Source organism: Mauremys mutica, chromosome 2, assembly GCF_020497125.1.
Source record: "Mauremys mutica isolate MM-2020 ecotype Southern chromosome 2, ASM2049712v1, whole genome shotgun sequence".
NCBI classification, from domain to species: domain Eukaryota; kingdom Metazoa; phylum Chordata; order Testudines; family Geoemydidae; genus Mauremys; species Mauremys mutica.
In genome coordinates, this window is record NC_059073.1 from 185,363,529 (window position 1) to 185,376,610 (window position 13,082).

Sequence of the window (13,082 nt, forward strand, 5' to 3'; positions counted from 1 at the left end):
GCCACCCTGGGTCCTGGCCACCGGCCCTGCTCAGCCCACTTCCAGCCTGGATCGACCGAACCCCGGGCCGCCAGTGGGCTGAGCAGGGATGGCGGCCATAACCCCAGACCAGCAGCAGACTGAGCGGCTCAGCCCACTGCTGGCCTGGGTCCCGGCCGCTGGCCCCGTTCAGCCCGCTGCCAGTCTGGGGTTCCATCTGCCGGCCCCTGTAAATGTAAAATGTATTGCCAGAACACAAAATTACAGTGAATAAATGAAGACTTGGCACACCACTTCTGAAAGGTTGCCAACCCCTGGAATAGAAAATTGCTGGGGGCAGAACAGACCTGGACAAGGAGAAGTAGTTTGGAGATAAATGTGAGAAGGGAAGGACAGGCAGTAGAAACAAAAGTGAAACTGTTTGAGCAGCATATTCCAGAAGTCTTTAGGTCTTTCTGAGTATAGCCTTCATTGATTTGAGATCTACCATACCATTCTCTCACTAGAAGGGAAAACCTATATGGCAGTAGGCTGTAAAAAAGATCTAGTTGGAGAATAAGAACCATTCAAGAAATATGTTTCCTCATGTTTAAAAAAAAAAAATCACACCAGTGAACTGGTGGAAGTCACTTAAGCACTTGGATTCAGAGACTGTTGAAGTGATCATCACACTTTTAACAGCAGTAGCTTTTTCTGACGGTGTAGAAAGAATATTTTCTTCCTTTGGACTAATTTTTCCAAACTGAGAAATCGTTTGGGACTTGAAAAAGCAGGAAAGCTTGTTTTTCTTTTCCAGATTATGAACAAACAGGAAAATGAAAGTGAAGATGACAGAATTAGCTGCAGAAGCCAAAATTTTAAGTGTCTCATGTTGACCTGGCTGACAGTCAATTTATTTTTGTTTTTTAAATATTTCATTTAACTATTTTAGTTAAACAATTTTAGCAAAAACAAGCCTTGAATGTTTAACTAAATTCAAAAATTCATGTTTCTTGTGTTAAAATATTACATGTTTGCTGTTGAAGAAAAAAATCCAGAACACATACCATTGTTGTTTTAGTTAAATAAAACAATTTAACATGTCTGTCTGGTGATGTTCTCTTCCTAATATAGCATGACAAGAAAATTCTCCAAATATTAGTGATTGACCTGTTGAACTGGAGATAGTTCACCTCCCAATGAAGCAGATATTTATGAAGTCAATTACCTTTGGTAAATGAAATAACCAATCATTCATTTTCTGATATAGCTGTAAAACTAACCTTTAAAGTTTTCAAAATAAATCACTTTAAAAAAGGTATAGTGTGTACCATCTAAAAATGAAACCTACATCGCCAAGTCGTGAAGAATATCTATTAAGGTTATAACAACCAACAAGAACGCAGTATTATGTAGAAATCCATGATTAAATCGAGTCTTCCTGACTAGCGATTTAAATCATGATTTAAATCAAATCCACCCTGAGTGAAAATCTCTTGCCGATATACAGGGGCTGTGAAAAGGCATATTCATGGTAAGCAAGTTCTTGCATCCTATTTCAGCATGGTTTTTGTGTTCACCGAGATTTTGATCCACCCCCAGAAGAATATGCTTATGAACTTTTCATATAGGAAAACCTCAAGACAGTCCAGGATATGCCTATGCAGGACAAACCCTCCCCGCCCCACAGCTTACAAGTCCTCTCTAATCATCACTCATTGATCAGTCACCAGGCAAGGAAATACCTCTTTGACATAGACAGATGGTCATCTACCACAGGCCTGGAAAAGTTCCCTCTTCCAATCCTGAATCTCCAGCAGATTAACATCTTCTAATGACACCACTACCTGAAATAGTGTTAAGACCAGCACTGGTAAAAGGTCCCTGGGCTTATGGGCACCAAACCCACCCCCATCCAGATCAAAAAATACATTTTATTTTATTTTAAATGAATTCCAAGATTTTCCATTGTATTGGTGGGCTGGTGACCTGAGCTGCAGGTGCTTATCAACAGGCAAATATGGAGAAAGGAGATAAATGTGGGTATGGAGAAGATAAAAGTATCAATTTTATGGCCTTCCTGTGACACGATGTTAAGAGAGATTTTTATTTCCCTAGACAAAAAAAGGCCCTTTTATTGCCTTTGCAAGACTGTCCACATCTGCTGCACCAAGCAGCCCTCCAATGGCTTTTGGGATGAGGGCCCTGAACTAGCAGGGGAAAAGAAAAAAATGTTCCAAAGATGACCAGCTGCAGGATATACAAAATGACTTTAGCCACAGGTCACACCAGCAGTGAGAATTCCAGAGGCAGTTGTTGGAGCTGGACAGGAAGAGGGAGCATGACTGGCAGCAGCAAAAGGAAATGTTCAAGCAGCTGCTTAGCCTGATGACCAGTACCTTTGCCAGTGGACTCTCCTCCATGCTAACATACCCGGCAGTCAATGCACCACTTGACAATTCTGGAGTGGAGTAGGCAATCCAACTCCTAGGACAGAAGTGAGTACAGATATATATTCTGTTCATCCTACCGCCGTGCAACTACAGGAGTAGTAGTACAAGAACACTGGTGATGTGCAATTCTATCAACAGTGACATCACACTGATTTACTTTGTTTTCACTGTACATTTCACTCTTAACATTTTCACTCTGGAGAGTAGCAGCTGGATTGGCTGCATTTGGTTTTACTAAAGTATTTGACTGAACAATCCACAGGTGAGTGTGTTTGGGAAATAAGAGGCAGAAAGTTTAAATCAAAAGGTTTTAATTCTCAGAACAGCAAACATGTCTAAGTCTACACAGTACAACACTCCACAGCCTCACATTTTCCCCACACAAAGCAGGATGTAGGCACACAAGCCATCCCTTACTTCCCTTGTTCTCCCAGCCCCAATGATCAAAGGCACACTCTTAGGTTCTGGTGTACAGGCAGCCAATCTTCAACCCATTCTTGGAGAACACTCTCCCCATTATGCTTACATATGCTGTGGAGTGCACAGCAGTCTCAATAACACAAATGTCAATGGACATACTGCATCCAAACAGGTTTGCAAGCAGTGCCAACTTACCATCAGTTGTCCAAATGTACATTCTGCCACCATCCTGCAACTGCTTAGTAAGCAAATTCTCCTGAGTGCACTCTAACATCAGGGTACAACTTCACTTGCACCTTGTGGGGGGAAGGAGATGGTCACCGTTGACAAAACTGGTTAGCAACCAACCTGTAGCAGTCTGAGGTAATATCCTCTCTGTACTTGTGCTCCTGATCCAACATCAGGTCAACATAAGAGAATCTACAGCTATTACAACCTGCATCAGCTGTCTCAATTCTGCTGTGTCCGCACCAAGGCCTGCTGCCACCTTCTGATGGCCACTAGCTGCTTCCAAAATGCTCTCTACCAAGTCTCATGCCCTTTATCTGCCTCCAGTTCTGAAAACAGGCGTTGGATTAACAGTGACAACTGTTAGAATAGGTCTTTATCCTGATCTAGATCAATGCCTTGACAGTGGATAGAACAGAGGTGAAGATGGAAATGAGGAGTGTGCAATGCCAGAAGTGTTTAAATTCTCTGTTTGGTGAGCAAAGAACTCTTCCACACAAGGACATGGGAGGGACAGATAATTTCTTCCAAAATACACCACAAAACAATTCATGGAGTAGTATTGCACTATGAACCATGGGATATGCCCTTGGAAATTCTAGCATGTAACCAGGATGCATGCACCTACCAGATATTCCTCAAGTGTGGCTTAGCAGCATGGATGCTTGCAGGAAGGTTTAACTAACCCAGGTACTCAAGTAATCACCGTGAAGACTACAAAAGCTGCCTCAGTAGGGAAAAGATAAACAGCAGGTTGATGAGCTGGTGGGAAAATAAAAAGCAGCATGCCAATGAGGACTACAGGCACCAACAATTAGTAAGCGTCAGAACACCAAAGCGCCAACAACAACAAAAATCAAGTGTCACCAAGTGCCAAAGTACTGACAAAAGTCAAGCACTGAAGAATTGCACCAAACATCAGAAGCCAAGATAAGAACTTCAATAAGTTGCAGACTTGACTGAAAAACAAAGTTGGTATTGAGAAAGGATACCTCAAACAATTACTGGGATCCAGAGAAGAGTTACAACTGCTGATGTGGTACACAGCTCCTCTGCAGTTAAGGAGGAGCTGACTGGATTGGTTTCGAGGCAGCAAGTATATACAGCAGAGGGAGTCACATGAAATAACTAGTGGGGACCTGACTCACATTCTTCTTTGCTACCACAGCCCTTAGAGGTTAAGAGTTTGGGGAGATTCTACCAGCTCTCCACTCAAGAGTTAAAACACAGGAGTATCATGCACAGATCATATATTTAGAGAAAGTTAAATTTTAACCCACTATATCAGGAGTCAGACTGATCCAGTTCATGGCAGTTTGAACAACTGGTACTTTTCTCTGATGGCTGATGTTCTGGGCTCTAGAATCTACACCTTTCATTTTGTAAGTGTTTAAGCCCTTATAGTTCCAAAGATATAGCTTTTCCCTATTAATATCTACCTGACCCTACAGACCTGAAACAGCTCATGTAAATAGGTTAACTAAGGTACAGAATAATGAAAATTTTAAATGTAAGCATTGTTAGCTATTACACTGCTGATTACAACATACAAGGAAGGAGAGGGGAGATCATAATAAAAATATCTACTCAATGGTGTCTCATGGGTGGAACTGGGACAGTATCAATACTTTCCTCTCTATCTGATTTGACCTCTTCAGATAATGCCACCCAGCCCCAACCGCCTCATATAGAGAGATGCTTTGATCCAGGTGGCTAAGTCTGAAGATTATAACCAAACAGAAAGGCAACTTTTTCTTACGAAAAAAAAAAAAAGCCACAGTTTGGAGTCATTACAATGCATCATGACAATGTCGAATCAAGAGGCTGACATACCCTGAACATGCATGAAAGAAACAGCTACAAACCTAGATGGGTCAATCTCAACTGAAGTTCATGACAATGCTATTAAAATTATAGTTGGGCTCTAATCACTGTAGATTCTTATCTCTGAAGTAATAACGGTGTCATGCTTCAAATTGCTATAGCCTCTTCATTAATATAAAAATATTTTCATCAATATGCTAGCATATACCCAGAGCATGAACTAAATGACCGTTATGACAAAAAAAAATCTAAATTTAAAAATGATATGTATATGCATAGTATCTCATAGGTTAGCTAAAAAACAAAAAGAAAATGAGTGGAACACAAGTTTAAACACACACTAAAAGCCATACTAGTCCATCTACAGGAGCATTCAGCATGTATGTTCCAACCAACCTTTAAAAGAAAGTCTCTAATGAGCAGACTCATCTGATGAATATATCATCATATGACAGATGCCAGAAGTCTACTGTCAACCCATAGTATCTGTAATTTCACAGAATGATGAATTCTAGGATATATACATTTAATGTTTTCATTAGTTACAGTCAAGAAACATTAGTAAAAAGTCTGTTATATAAATCTGAGGAGAAAGGTCCAAATATCACAGTTTATGAACTGTAATGCATGATTACAAAACACTCAGATGTTGTTTACACTAAGGGACTGTAAATTCATCGACAAATCCTACTGTCCTGCTGCTGGCTACAACCAAGACAAATAAGTAAAAAAGTCATTATATGCCATAAGACTGCAGCGAATTCAGCATCCTATTTTGAAATAATTCTAATTTACATACTTCTAAATGTTACAAATATAAGTGCATGAAAAATTCAGATTACATTTTAACAGTTTTCCTTTGAATTTATGTACACACACATCTAGACAAAGTGAAAGCTAACAGCTAAAAACTAAAAGTGATTTATTACTCTTCTGCAACTGTACAAAGTTATTCTAATCAAGAATTTCAGTTCAAAGACTATTAAGAACATGCAAGTAGGGATGGGAGATTACTTCAATTCAGCTTGATCAGCCATTTCCCCTTATGTTACTGCAGCCATCAGCATAGAAAAAAAAAAATCTTTCCGATACCATTTGTTTCTGTACTCTTAAAAGCATGATCTAAAGAATCATTCCTTACTGGTGACTGGAGAAAGAGGGCAAGAAAAAATGCTGTATCATGGAATTAAACAACTCCTATTACTGTAACCATCTTTACATCTTTACCAAAAAGCAAGTGAGGTAAAATTTACCTAAGATACTCTGGACAAGGGGTCTGAAGGAAAGAAAAATAGGAATAAGCTAAAAATAAAACCCAAAACATTAAAGAAAAGATCTATGCTTTAATATCAAGTTTTAAAGAGGACAAAAAAATATAAATATGAGAATTCTAGCTAATTGTAACCCAAAAAAAGACATGTTGAAAAGTTTTCACATTCCAGAAGTTTGTATTTTGTCACTCATTTTGCTAGTTTTTAAAGCAAACTGCAAGAGTTCACTGTCAGAACCAGAATCTCATGGGATTAGGCTCCAGAAGAAGAGACTTGTTACAATATGTTAATTTATCCAGACAGTAAATAGTATATATGCATGTCTAAATACCACCTCCTGACCCCAATTTCAACATAGTGTCTAGCTCCCATTACACAATTTTAGAAATACAGGGGCCACTGACAAAGAGGAACAAGGGTCTGAGAGCTCCTATCCTTAATACTGAAGCCATTTAAAATGAAAAACTAGGGAAATTGTTGTCCAGGACACACATCCATGGCCATTCCACTCATTAGTTAAGTGAAAGGCTCCAGAGAAGTTAGTCTTGCATTGTATTGTGCTCTTAAGGTTGCTCAGCTTATCCCTGGTGATAGGTTCAATTTTTAATTCTGCCACAGAATTCCTGGGTAACACTGGCACAATCATCTACTCTCTAAAATGAAGTTATTATTAATTCTATCTCACAGGGTGGGGGAGTTGGGTAGATGTATTCATGTGGTTTGATAAAAAAGGCACTGAACTATGTCTCCTGAGACCTAGATTCTATTCCTGGTTCTATCAGGGACCTACTGTTTCACCTTGGGCAAGTCACTTTGCTCTGTGCTTATTTTCCCTCCCACTCTTTGCCTATATTGTTCATTTAGAGTGAAAACTACTGGGGTTAGGGACTGTCTATGCGTTAGTACTGCATATATCACAATGAGGCCCAGATCTTGGCCGGGGTTTCTAGACACTACTGAAATATAAGTAACAACTTTTGTGAGGCTTTCAAGTACTGTCGTGACCACAGACAAACAGTTAAGATAGAGGCTGGGGTTTGTCAGCCACAACATCCTCAAACGCAGCTGAAGGTTGGGATGTGGAACAATAGGCAATTTCTATAGCTTAAAAAATGAGGACCAGGACCTTGAAATGGACAGTGCATCATGAAATGATCTCAGTGTTTTTTTCTTGGACAGGAGCTGGACTGCCACATGCCTAAACAGCTGTAGTTTCCAGACACTCTTAGAGGTAAGCCCCAAGTCAGAAGATCTTACTCTGAAGTGGCAAAGGCACGCAACACTGTAGCCAAATCTTGATTCAGATGAAGATTAAAAATAATAGTATTTCTGCTAAGAACCACATACAGATCCTCTTCCCCCAAGAGAGCACAACCTTGACAACTGGAGACAGATGCTCCCAGCAAACACTGCTGTCAATTCTTCAGAGTGCTTCATCCTGCCAACCAACACTACCTCCATTTACCTAGAGAGGATGTTCTCAAAGTGTGGAATGTATTCTGGGAGGGGCATGAGAAGCCTTAGGGAAAGAAGGGGGGGGGGAAACAAAAAAAAACAAAATAAAAACCACACACAGACTTACTGCACACACTTTACCCACAGCAATGAATAATTAGCAAAGCTGATTCCTCCATACAGGTTCTCAGAGGGCGCTGTGTATGTTGATGGATTTGTTTAAGCTTGCATAGAATTATACAAAGGCCTTGCCATCTGTACATTAACCTATTTGCTACGATGTGGTAGCTTACATTTAATTGTAAGCATCAATCACAATAGCAGTTTCTCTTTTATTATAATGGATTGTTTGCTATGTTTGAATCAATGCCTTACTGTTTTTAATATTTAGTGAGAGTTACATATTGATTTTGTTTTAATCAGTATACAAGCTTGTATGGTGTGGTGCATAAAACTACTACAGACATAAAGAAGGGAGGTCATGATCAAATAAGATTGAAGCCACTGACAGACTGAGTTTCAACCATCTAATTTTCATCCATTTCCCTAGTCAAGCAATTTATACCCAAGGCTGTGAGTTGTCACAGATTCTGTGACTTCTGCATCGGCTGGTGCTGGGGGAATTGCAGCAGCCAACACTTGTGGCGGGAGCAGTTCCTGCCCTGGCCCCTGCCTCTAGGAGCTGCAGGGACGCAGAGCCATGTAGGAAGCCCCTATCAGCCCCGCCAACCCTCCCTCCCCCAGTCCCAGCAGGGGTCCCAGGCTGCAGCCCGACCCCCCACTTCCCCCCAGTCCCAGCAGGGGTCCCAGGCCAGCCCCCCTCCCCCAGCACCCCCAGACCACCCCCACCCAAGTTTTAGTCACAGCAGGTATTTTTAGTAAAAGGCATGGACAGGTCACAGGCCCATGATTTTTTGTTTATGGTACGTGACCGGTCCATGACTTACTAAAAAAACCTGTAACTAAAACATAGCCTTAGCTGTACTATCTGAACTCGATAAGGAATTAAAGAGCTGGATAACAGCAATATACTGACAGTACTACAGTGACTGCCTCATATCCTCAAACTCATATGTATGTTGATGAAGATAGAAAATAAAACCAATTAAAAAAGGCTCCTACATCAGCTGTTCATCATAAACTTCTCGATCATTCAAAACAGTGATCTTAAATAATTTATTTGGGGGGGTGTTTGGAATTTTTGTTTTTTAGACATGTAGGAGAAAACCCATGCATTTGTTTTCAAAACAAGAGAAACTGCTCGGGAGATAGTGTTGTTCTAGGGAAGTTACTTTTCCTTTACAAAATAACTTAGATAAAATAGTTAAACCTACATATCTGTGTAGTAGACAATTAACTCTTCAGTTTGTGCATTCTGAGATCTCATGGTTTCTACCCAGAACCCACAAGTTTTGGGTTTGTTTTTTAATTCTACTTACTCTGTTCAGTCTAGTAATTTGAAAGTTCAAAAGAGAACCATTTTCTGCAAGAAGTGAACTAAAATGTATTTTAAATCAAATGTATTTTTAAATGTTGCTAATACAAGGCACAAGATAGCCTAACGTTAAAACTTACATACTGTTTCAATATAGGCTAAAATAATTATAAGATACTAATACTGAAGTTCTCCTTTTAACTTAATCCTATTTAATTTTAAACCCACATGTGTAGGATGAACTAATTCTATGTCTATGAAGTTATGTGGTCCAACCCAGAATAAAAAAAAAACTGATCCACCACTTAGAGGAGTAGCCATGTTAGTCTGTATCCACAAAAACCACGAGGAGTCAGTTGGCACCTTAAAGATTTATTTGGGCATAAGTTTTCATGGGTCAAAAACCCACTTCTCCATGCACCTGAATAAGTAGGGTTTTGACCAACAAAAGCTTATGCCCAAATAAATCGGTCAGTCTTTAAGGTGGCACTGGACTCATTGTTTTTGCGACCCACCACTGTGATCTATCAATATGGCAAGGCACATACATCAGGGTCAGCCAAATTTTTCCTATCAATTTTGTTGGACTGCTGCCTACCAGCTTCTCCTCCCTAATGAAAAACCCACTCCTAAACTCTTCCTGTTCAAATCCCTAAATGTCTCTGCTGTGTAAAGGTAGCTATGGGAAGGGTGAAGACAGGCAGAGCAAGTTATCAGCTAAGGTGACTTCTAGTACTATGGCAGACAGGCCAGCTCCTGTCATTGCAGCAGAAAGTCTACATTTCATTTGCTAGGAAATACTAAATTAAGGATGAACACATATTACCAAGGAGACAACCTCGAAGTTTAAAAAAAGTCAGTCTGAAATATAGTCAGTTTCCAAAGCCAGGTAAACAAAGCTTTAGTCCTCCTGCCCATTTTCGTAGTTAATGTGTTTACTCCAGGCTCCTGCTGTGACAGAGCCACAAACCGCAATTTGCCTACTACGGTGCAAAACTGATTATACACAAAACAATGTCCAAAACTGAAAGTAAACACCGAAGGGGGAAACGAGTCTCGAGCCTTTGTTATGCTGATCTTCAGTACCACCAAAACATCATGGGTTAAAAAACCCGTTATTTGTAAAGCTGACGGTGTCCCTTTCATTAGTCCTCCCCGCTAATTCCCTCTGAAAAGAGAAAAACCCGCTGGCGCAGGTAGGCGAAGTCTCCGCGCCAAGCACGGCTAGAAACACTGGCCCTGGCACAGCGCATCCCCGGGACGGTTCTGCCCGCAGCGCGCTAGGGCCGGGACCGTGGCCGAGCCCGTGGCAGAGCCGCAGCTCCCACCCCGGGCCCGCTCCCCACACGCAACGCGCTGTTTTCCCGGCAGGGGAGGCGGCGGGTCACCGGGGACAGGCCGCGAGGAGCGGGCGATGCCGCCTTCCGCGGGGTGGGGCGGCGAGGCGGACAGAGAAGGCACAGAGCGGCCGCCCCCTCAGCCCCATCGGCAGAGCAGGGCCCTCGGGGCTCCCGCTTGTCCCGGCGGCTCCGCTCGCCCCCCGGCCGCCGGTGCCGGGGGAGGGGTGAGCCCCAGGCCGGGGCGAGCCAGCAGCGCAGGGCGGACCCGGCCTGCCCGGTGCCGACCTCACCTTTGCGCAGCTCCCGCTCCCAGACGGTGACGATGAGCCCCGAGTGCTTGCGGTGGTGGATGAGCCAGAGGCTCAGCGTCTGCACGCTCTGCTGGGAGTTACTGAGCTCCGAGAGCTTCCGCTCCAGCGCCGCCTCCGAGAACGCCGACATCCCGCCCCGCCCGCCCGGCGCGGCCCGCGCCCGGCCAACCCACCGGCCCTGGCCCCACGCAACCAAAATGGCGGCGGTCCAGGGCCCGCTTCCCTCCGCCCTGCCTCCTTACGTCACTACCGGGGCGGGTCTGGAGCGGAGCCGAACTTCCCACATCCGGGTGAAAGACACGGCCCCGCCCCTGCCCGGGGAGAGGAGGAGCCCAAAGGGCGGGGGCAGAGTCTGAGCGGGCGGGGCACGTGCGTTCATCGATCGCCTCCGGCGCTGCAGCAGCTTCACCCGCCAGGCCTGGGCCGCCGCGGCCCCGCAGCGCACGGACTGTGGGGGGAGGGGGCGCGTTTGATACGAAACGTTGAGACGCTGATGAGCTGGGTCAGGGACCACGGGGATGTCTGAACAGTTGGACCCGCCTCGTGGATTAGTTACATTGTTGACTTCATAGCTGGCCCTCCAAGAGCCATTTTCTGCTGCCCTGGACGCAGGAGAAGCGAACTACCTAGTGCCAACCCCAGAAGTTAAAAGCCACCGTGTCAGAGCTCACCCCCCCCCCCCAAAATAGGAGTAGCCCAAAAGTCATGGGATTTTTTTAAAATAAATTAGGGTTTTGGCTTGTTTTTTAGGCGCTCTCCTGTTTTTTGAGCTTCCCACACCCATCCCCAGCACAGGTCTGTGACAATTAGTGTTGCCTCCTGTTCTCCCAAATGTATTGATTTTCAGGTGATCCAGGCTCCCACTACAGAGGTGCTCCATGGCTGCCTGTTGGCATGGAGCCTCCAGCTTCTCCTCATACCTTAAAATTCTAATTAAGTCTGCACCTCAAGCCCCACAGCTGCCATCCCCTGTCCAAGAAGTTAATTACATAGCTCCTCACATAATTCTGCACCCCAAAACCCTGATCCCTTCACTCCTACATCAATTCTGCCTCCACTGCTGTAGCTCCTGGGGGAGGGGCAATTGATTCAATAGTGCAGCACCAGGGGGTCTGCCTCATCCATTCCCAGGTGGTGGAGGGAGACAGGGACAGATGAAGCAGGGTCCTCTTCTCATCCATCCCAGGTTCTGATGAGGTCAACTGCAGGGACTCTTCACTCATTTGCAGGCCTGATGGTGTCAGGAGGAGGAAGAAGCAGCAAGCAGACTGACCCATTATTTGCAGAATGGAAGGAGGCTGCCCTAACCTATGCGGATCTTTCTCCCTCCTGACCTGTCCTGTGAAAGTAGTATCAGCTGCTCCCTCTCCCCCATCACCTAAAGTCCTCTTAGTTCCTGTCAGGGAAGGGGAGTGCTGTCTGCTTCCTACAGCAGCTCTGATTGACTGTTATAAAACTGTCAGGGTTGGAAGGGACCTCAGGAGGTCATCTAGTCCAACTCCTGCTCAAAACAGGACCAGTCCCCAGACAGATTTTTGCCCCAGATCCCTAAATGGCCCCCTCAAGGATTGAACCCACAATGCTGGGTTTAGCAGGCCAATGTTCAAACCACTGAGCTATCTCTCCCCCACATTCTTCCTCAATTGCCTGCCTCCTGGAGAAGAGTCACCAATCAGAGGGTATCCCCCAACTGAAATTTATGAGAGGTTTGGAGCTTCTCAGGTCATCCAGAGACTGGCTCCAGCCATATTTTGTTACTCATAATTAAGGTTAAGTTTCTGTCTTGAGGAAGTTTTAGTAAAAGTCAGGGACAGCTCATGGGCAATAATCAAACATTCATGGAAGCTCATAACCTGTCCTTGACTTTTTCTTTTTTTAAAAAAAGAAACACTAAGTAAGACAGGGAAGACTAACAGTTGGAGTGCTGCTGGGGCTGACCTCTGGCAACTATTCCAGCCCCACTGCTGCTTCTGCACAGGGCTGATGCAATCCTGGCCACTGCTCCAGCAGCCCCGGCGCTGACAGCTATTCCAGCCCTGCCGCTGCAGAAGAAGTCATGGAGGTCCTGGAAAGTCACAGAATTGTACCTGTACTCGTGATTTCTTGTGTGAGGTTGCAGTGCTGCAGCCCCACCTTCCCTGAAAGGTGCTAGCTTGTGACTCTTGCTTGCATCAGAAAGAGGGAGCATTTATGAGGTATTGAGAAAAACAATTTGAGAAACCTACCATGTTTTCCCAAAAAACATTTTTTTAAACTCCCACAGATTTCCCCAACATTTTCACATATTTCTGTCGCACCAGGGTTGAATTATGAGTTAAAATTTTCCACGTTGATGGAGATACTACAGGAATCAAATAAGTTCTAGAACAGGATCATGTTTTTCACTT

General features: G+C 43.8%; 1 protein-coding gene across 4 annotated transcripts in view; it reads right to left on the reverse strand.

Annotated features, from left to right (window-relative positions):
- Window positions 1-10,921, reverse strand: part of RPRD1A (regulation of nuclear pre-mRNA domain containing 1A) — a 74,099-nt gene extending 63,178 nt beyond the window's left edge. For 2 of the 4 annotated variants that reach the window (XM_045004539.1, XM_045004537.1), the window contains exon 1: window positions 10,675-10,919. In XM_045004539.1, coding sequence (XP_044860474.1) covers window positions 10,675-10,825 — 151 coding nt within the window. In that variant the 5' untranslated portion in view covers window positions 10,826-10,919. Of the gene's footprint in view, window positions 1-10,674 lie in introns of all 4 variants that reach the window. The other 2 variants (XM_045004536.1, XM_045004538.1) reach the window with 2 other exon arrangements.
- Window positions 10,922-13,082: the final 2,161 nt, after the last annotated feature.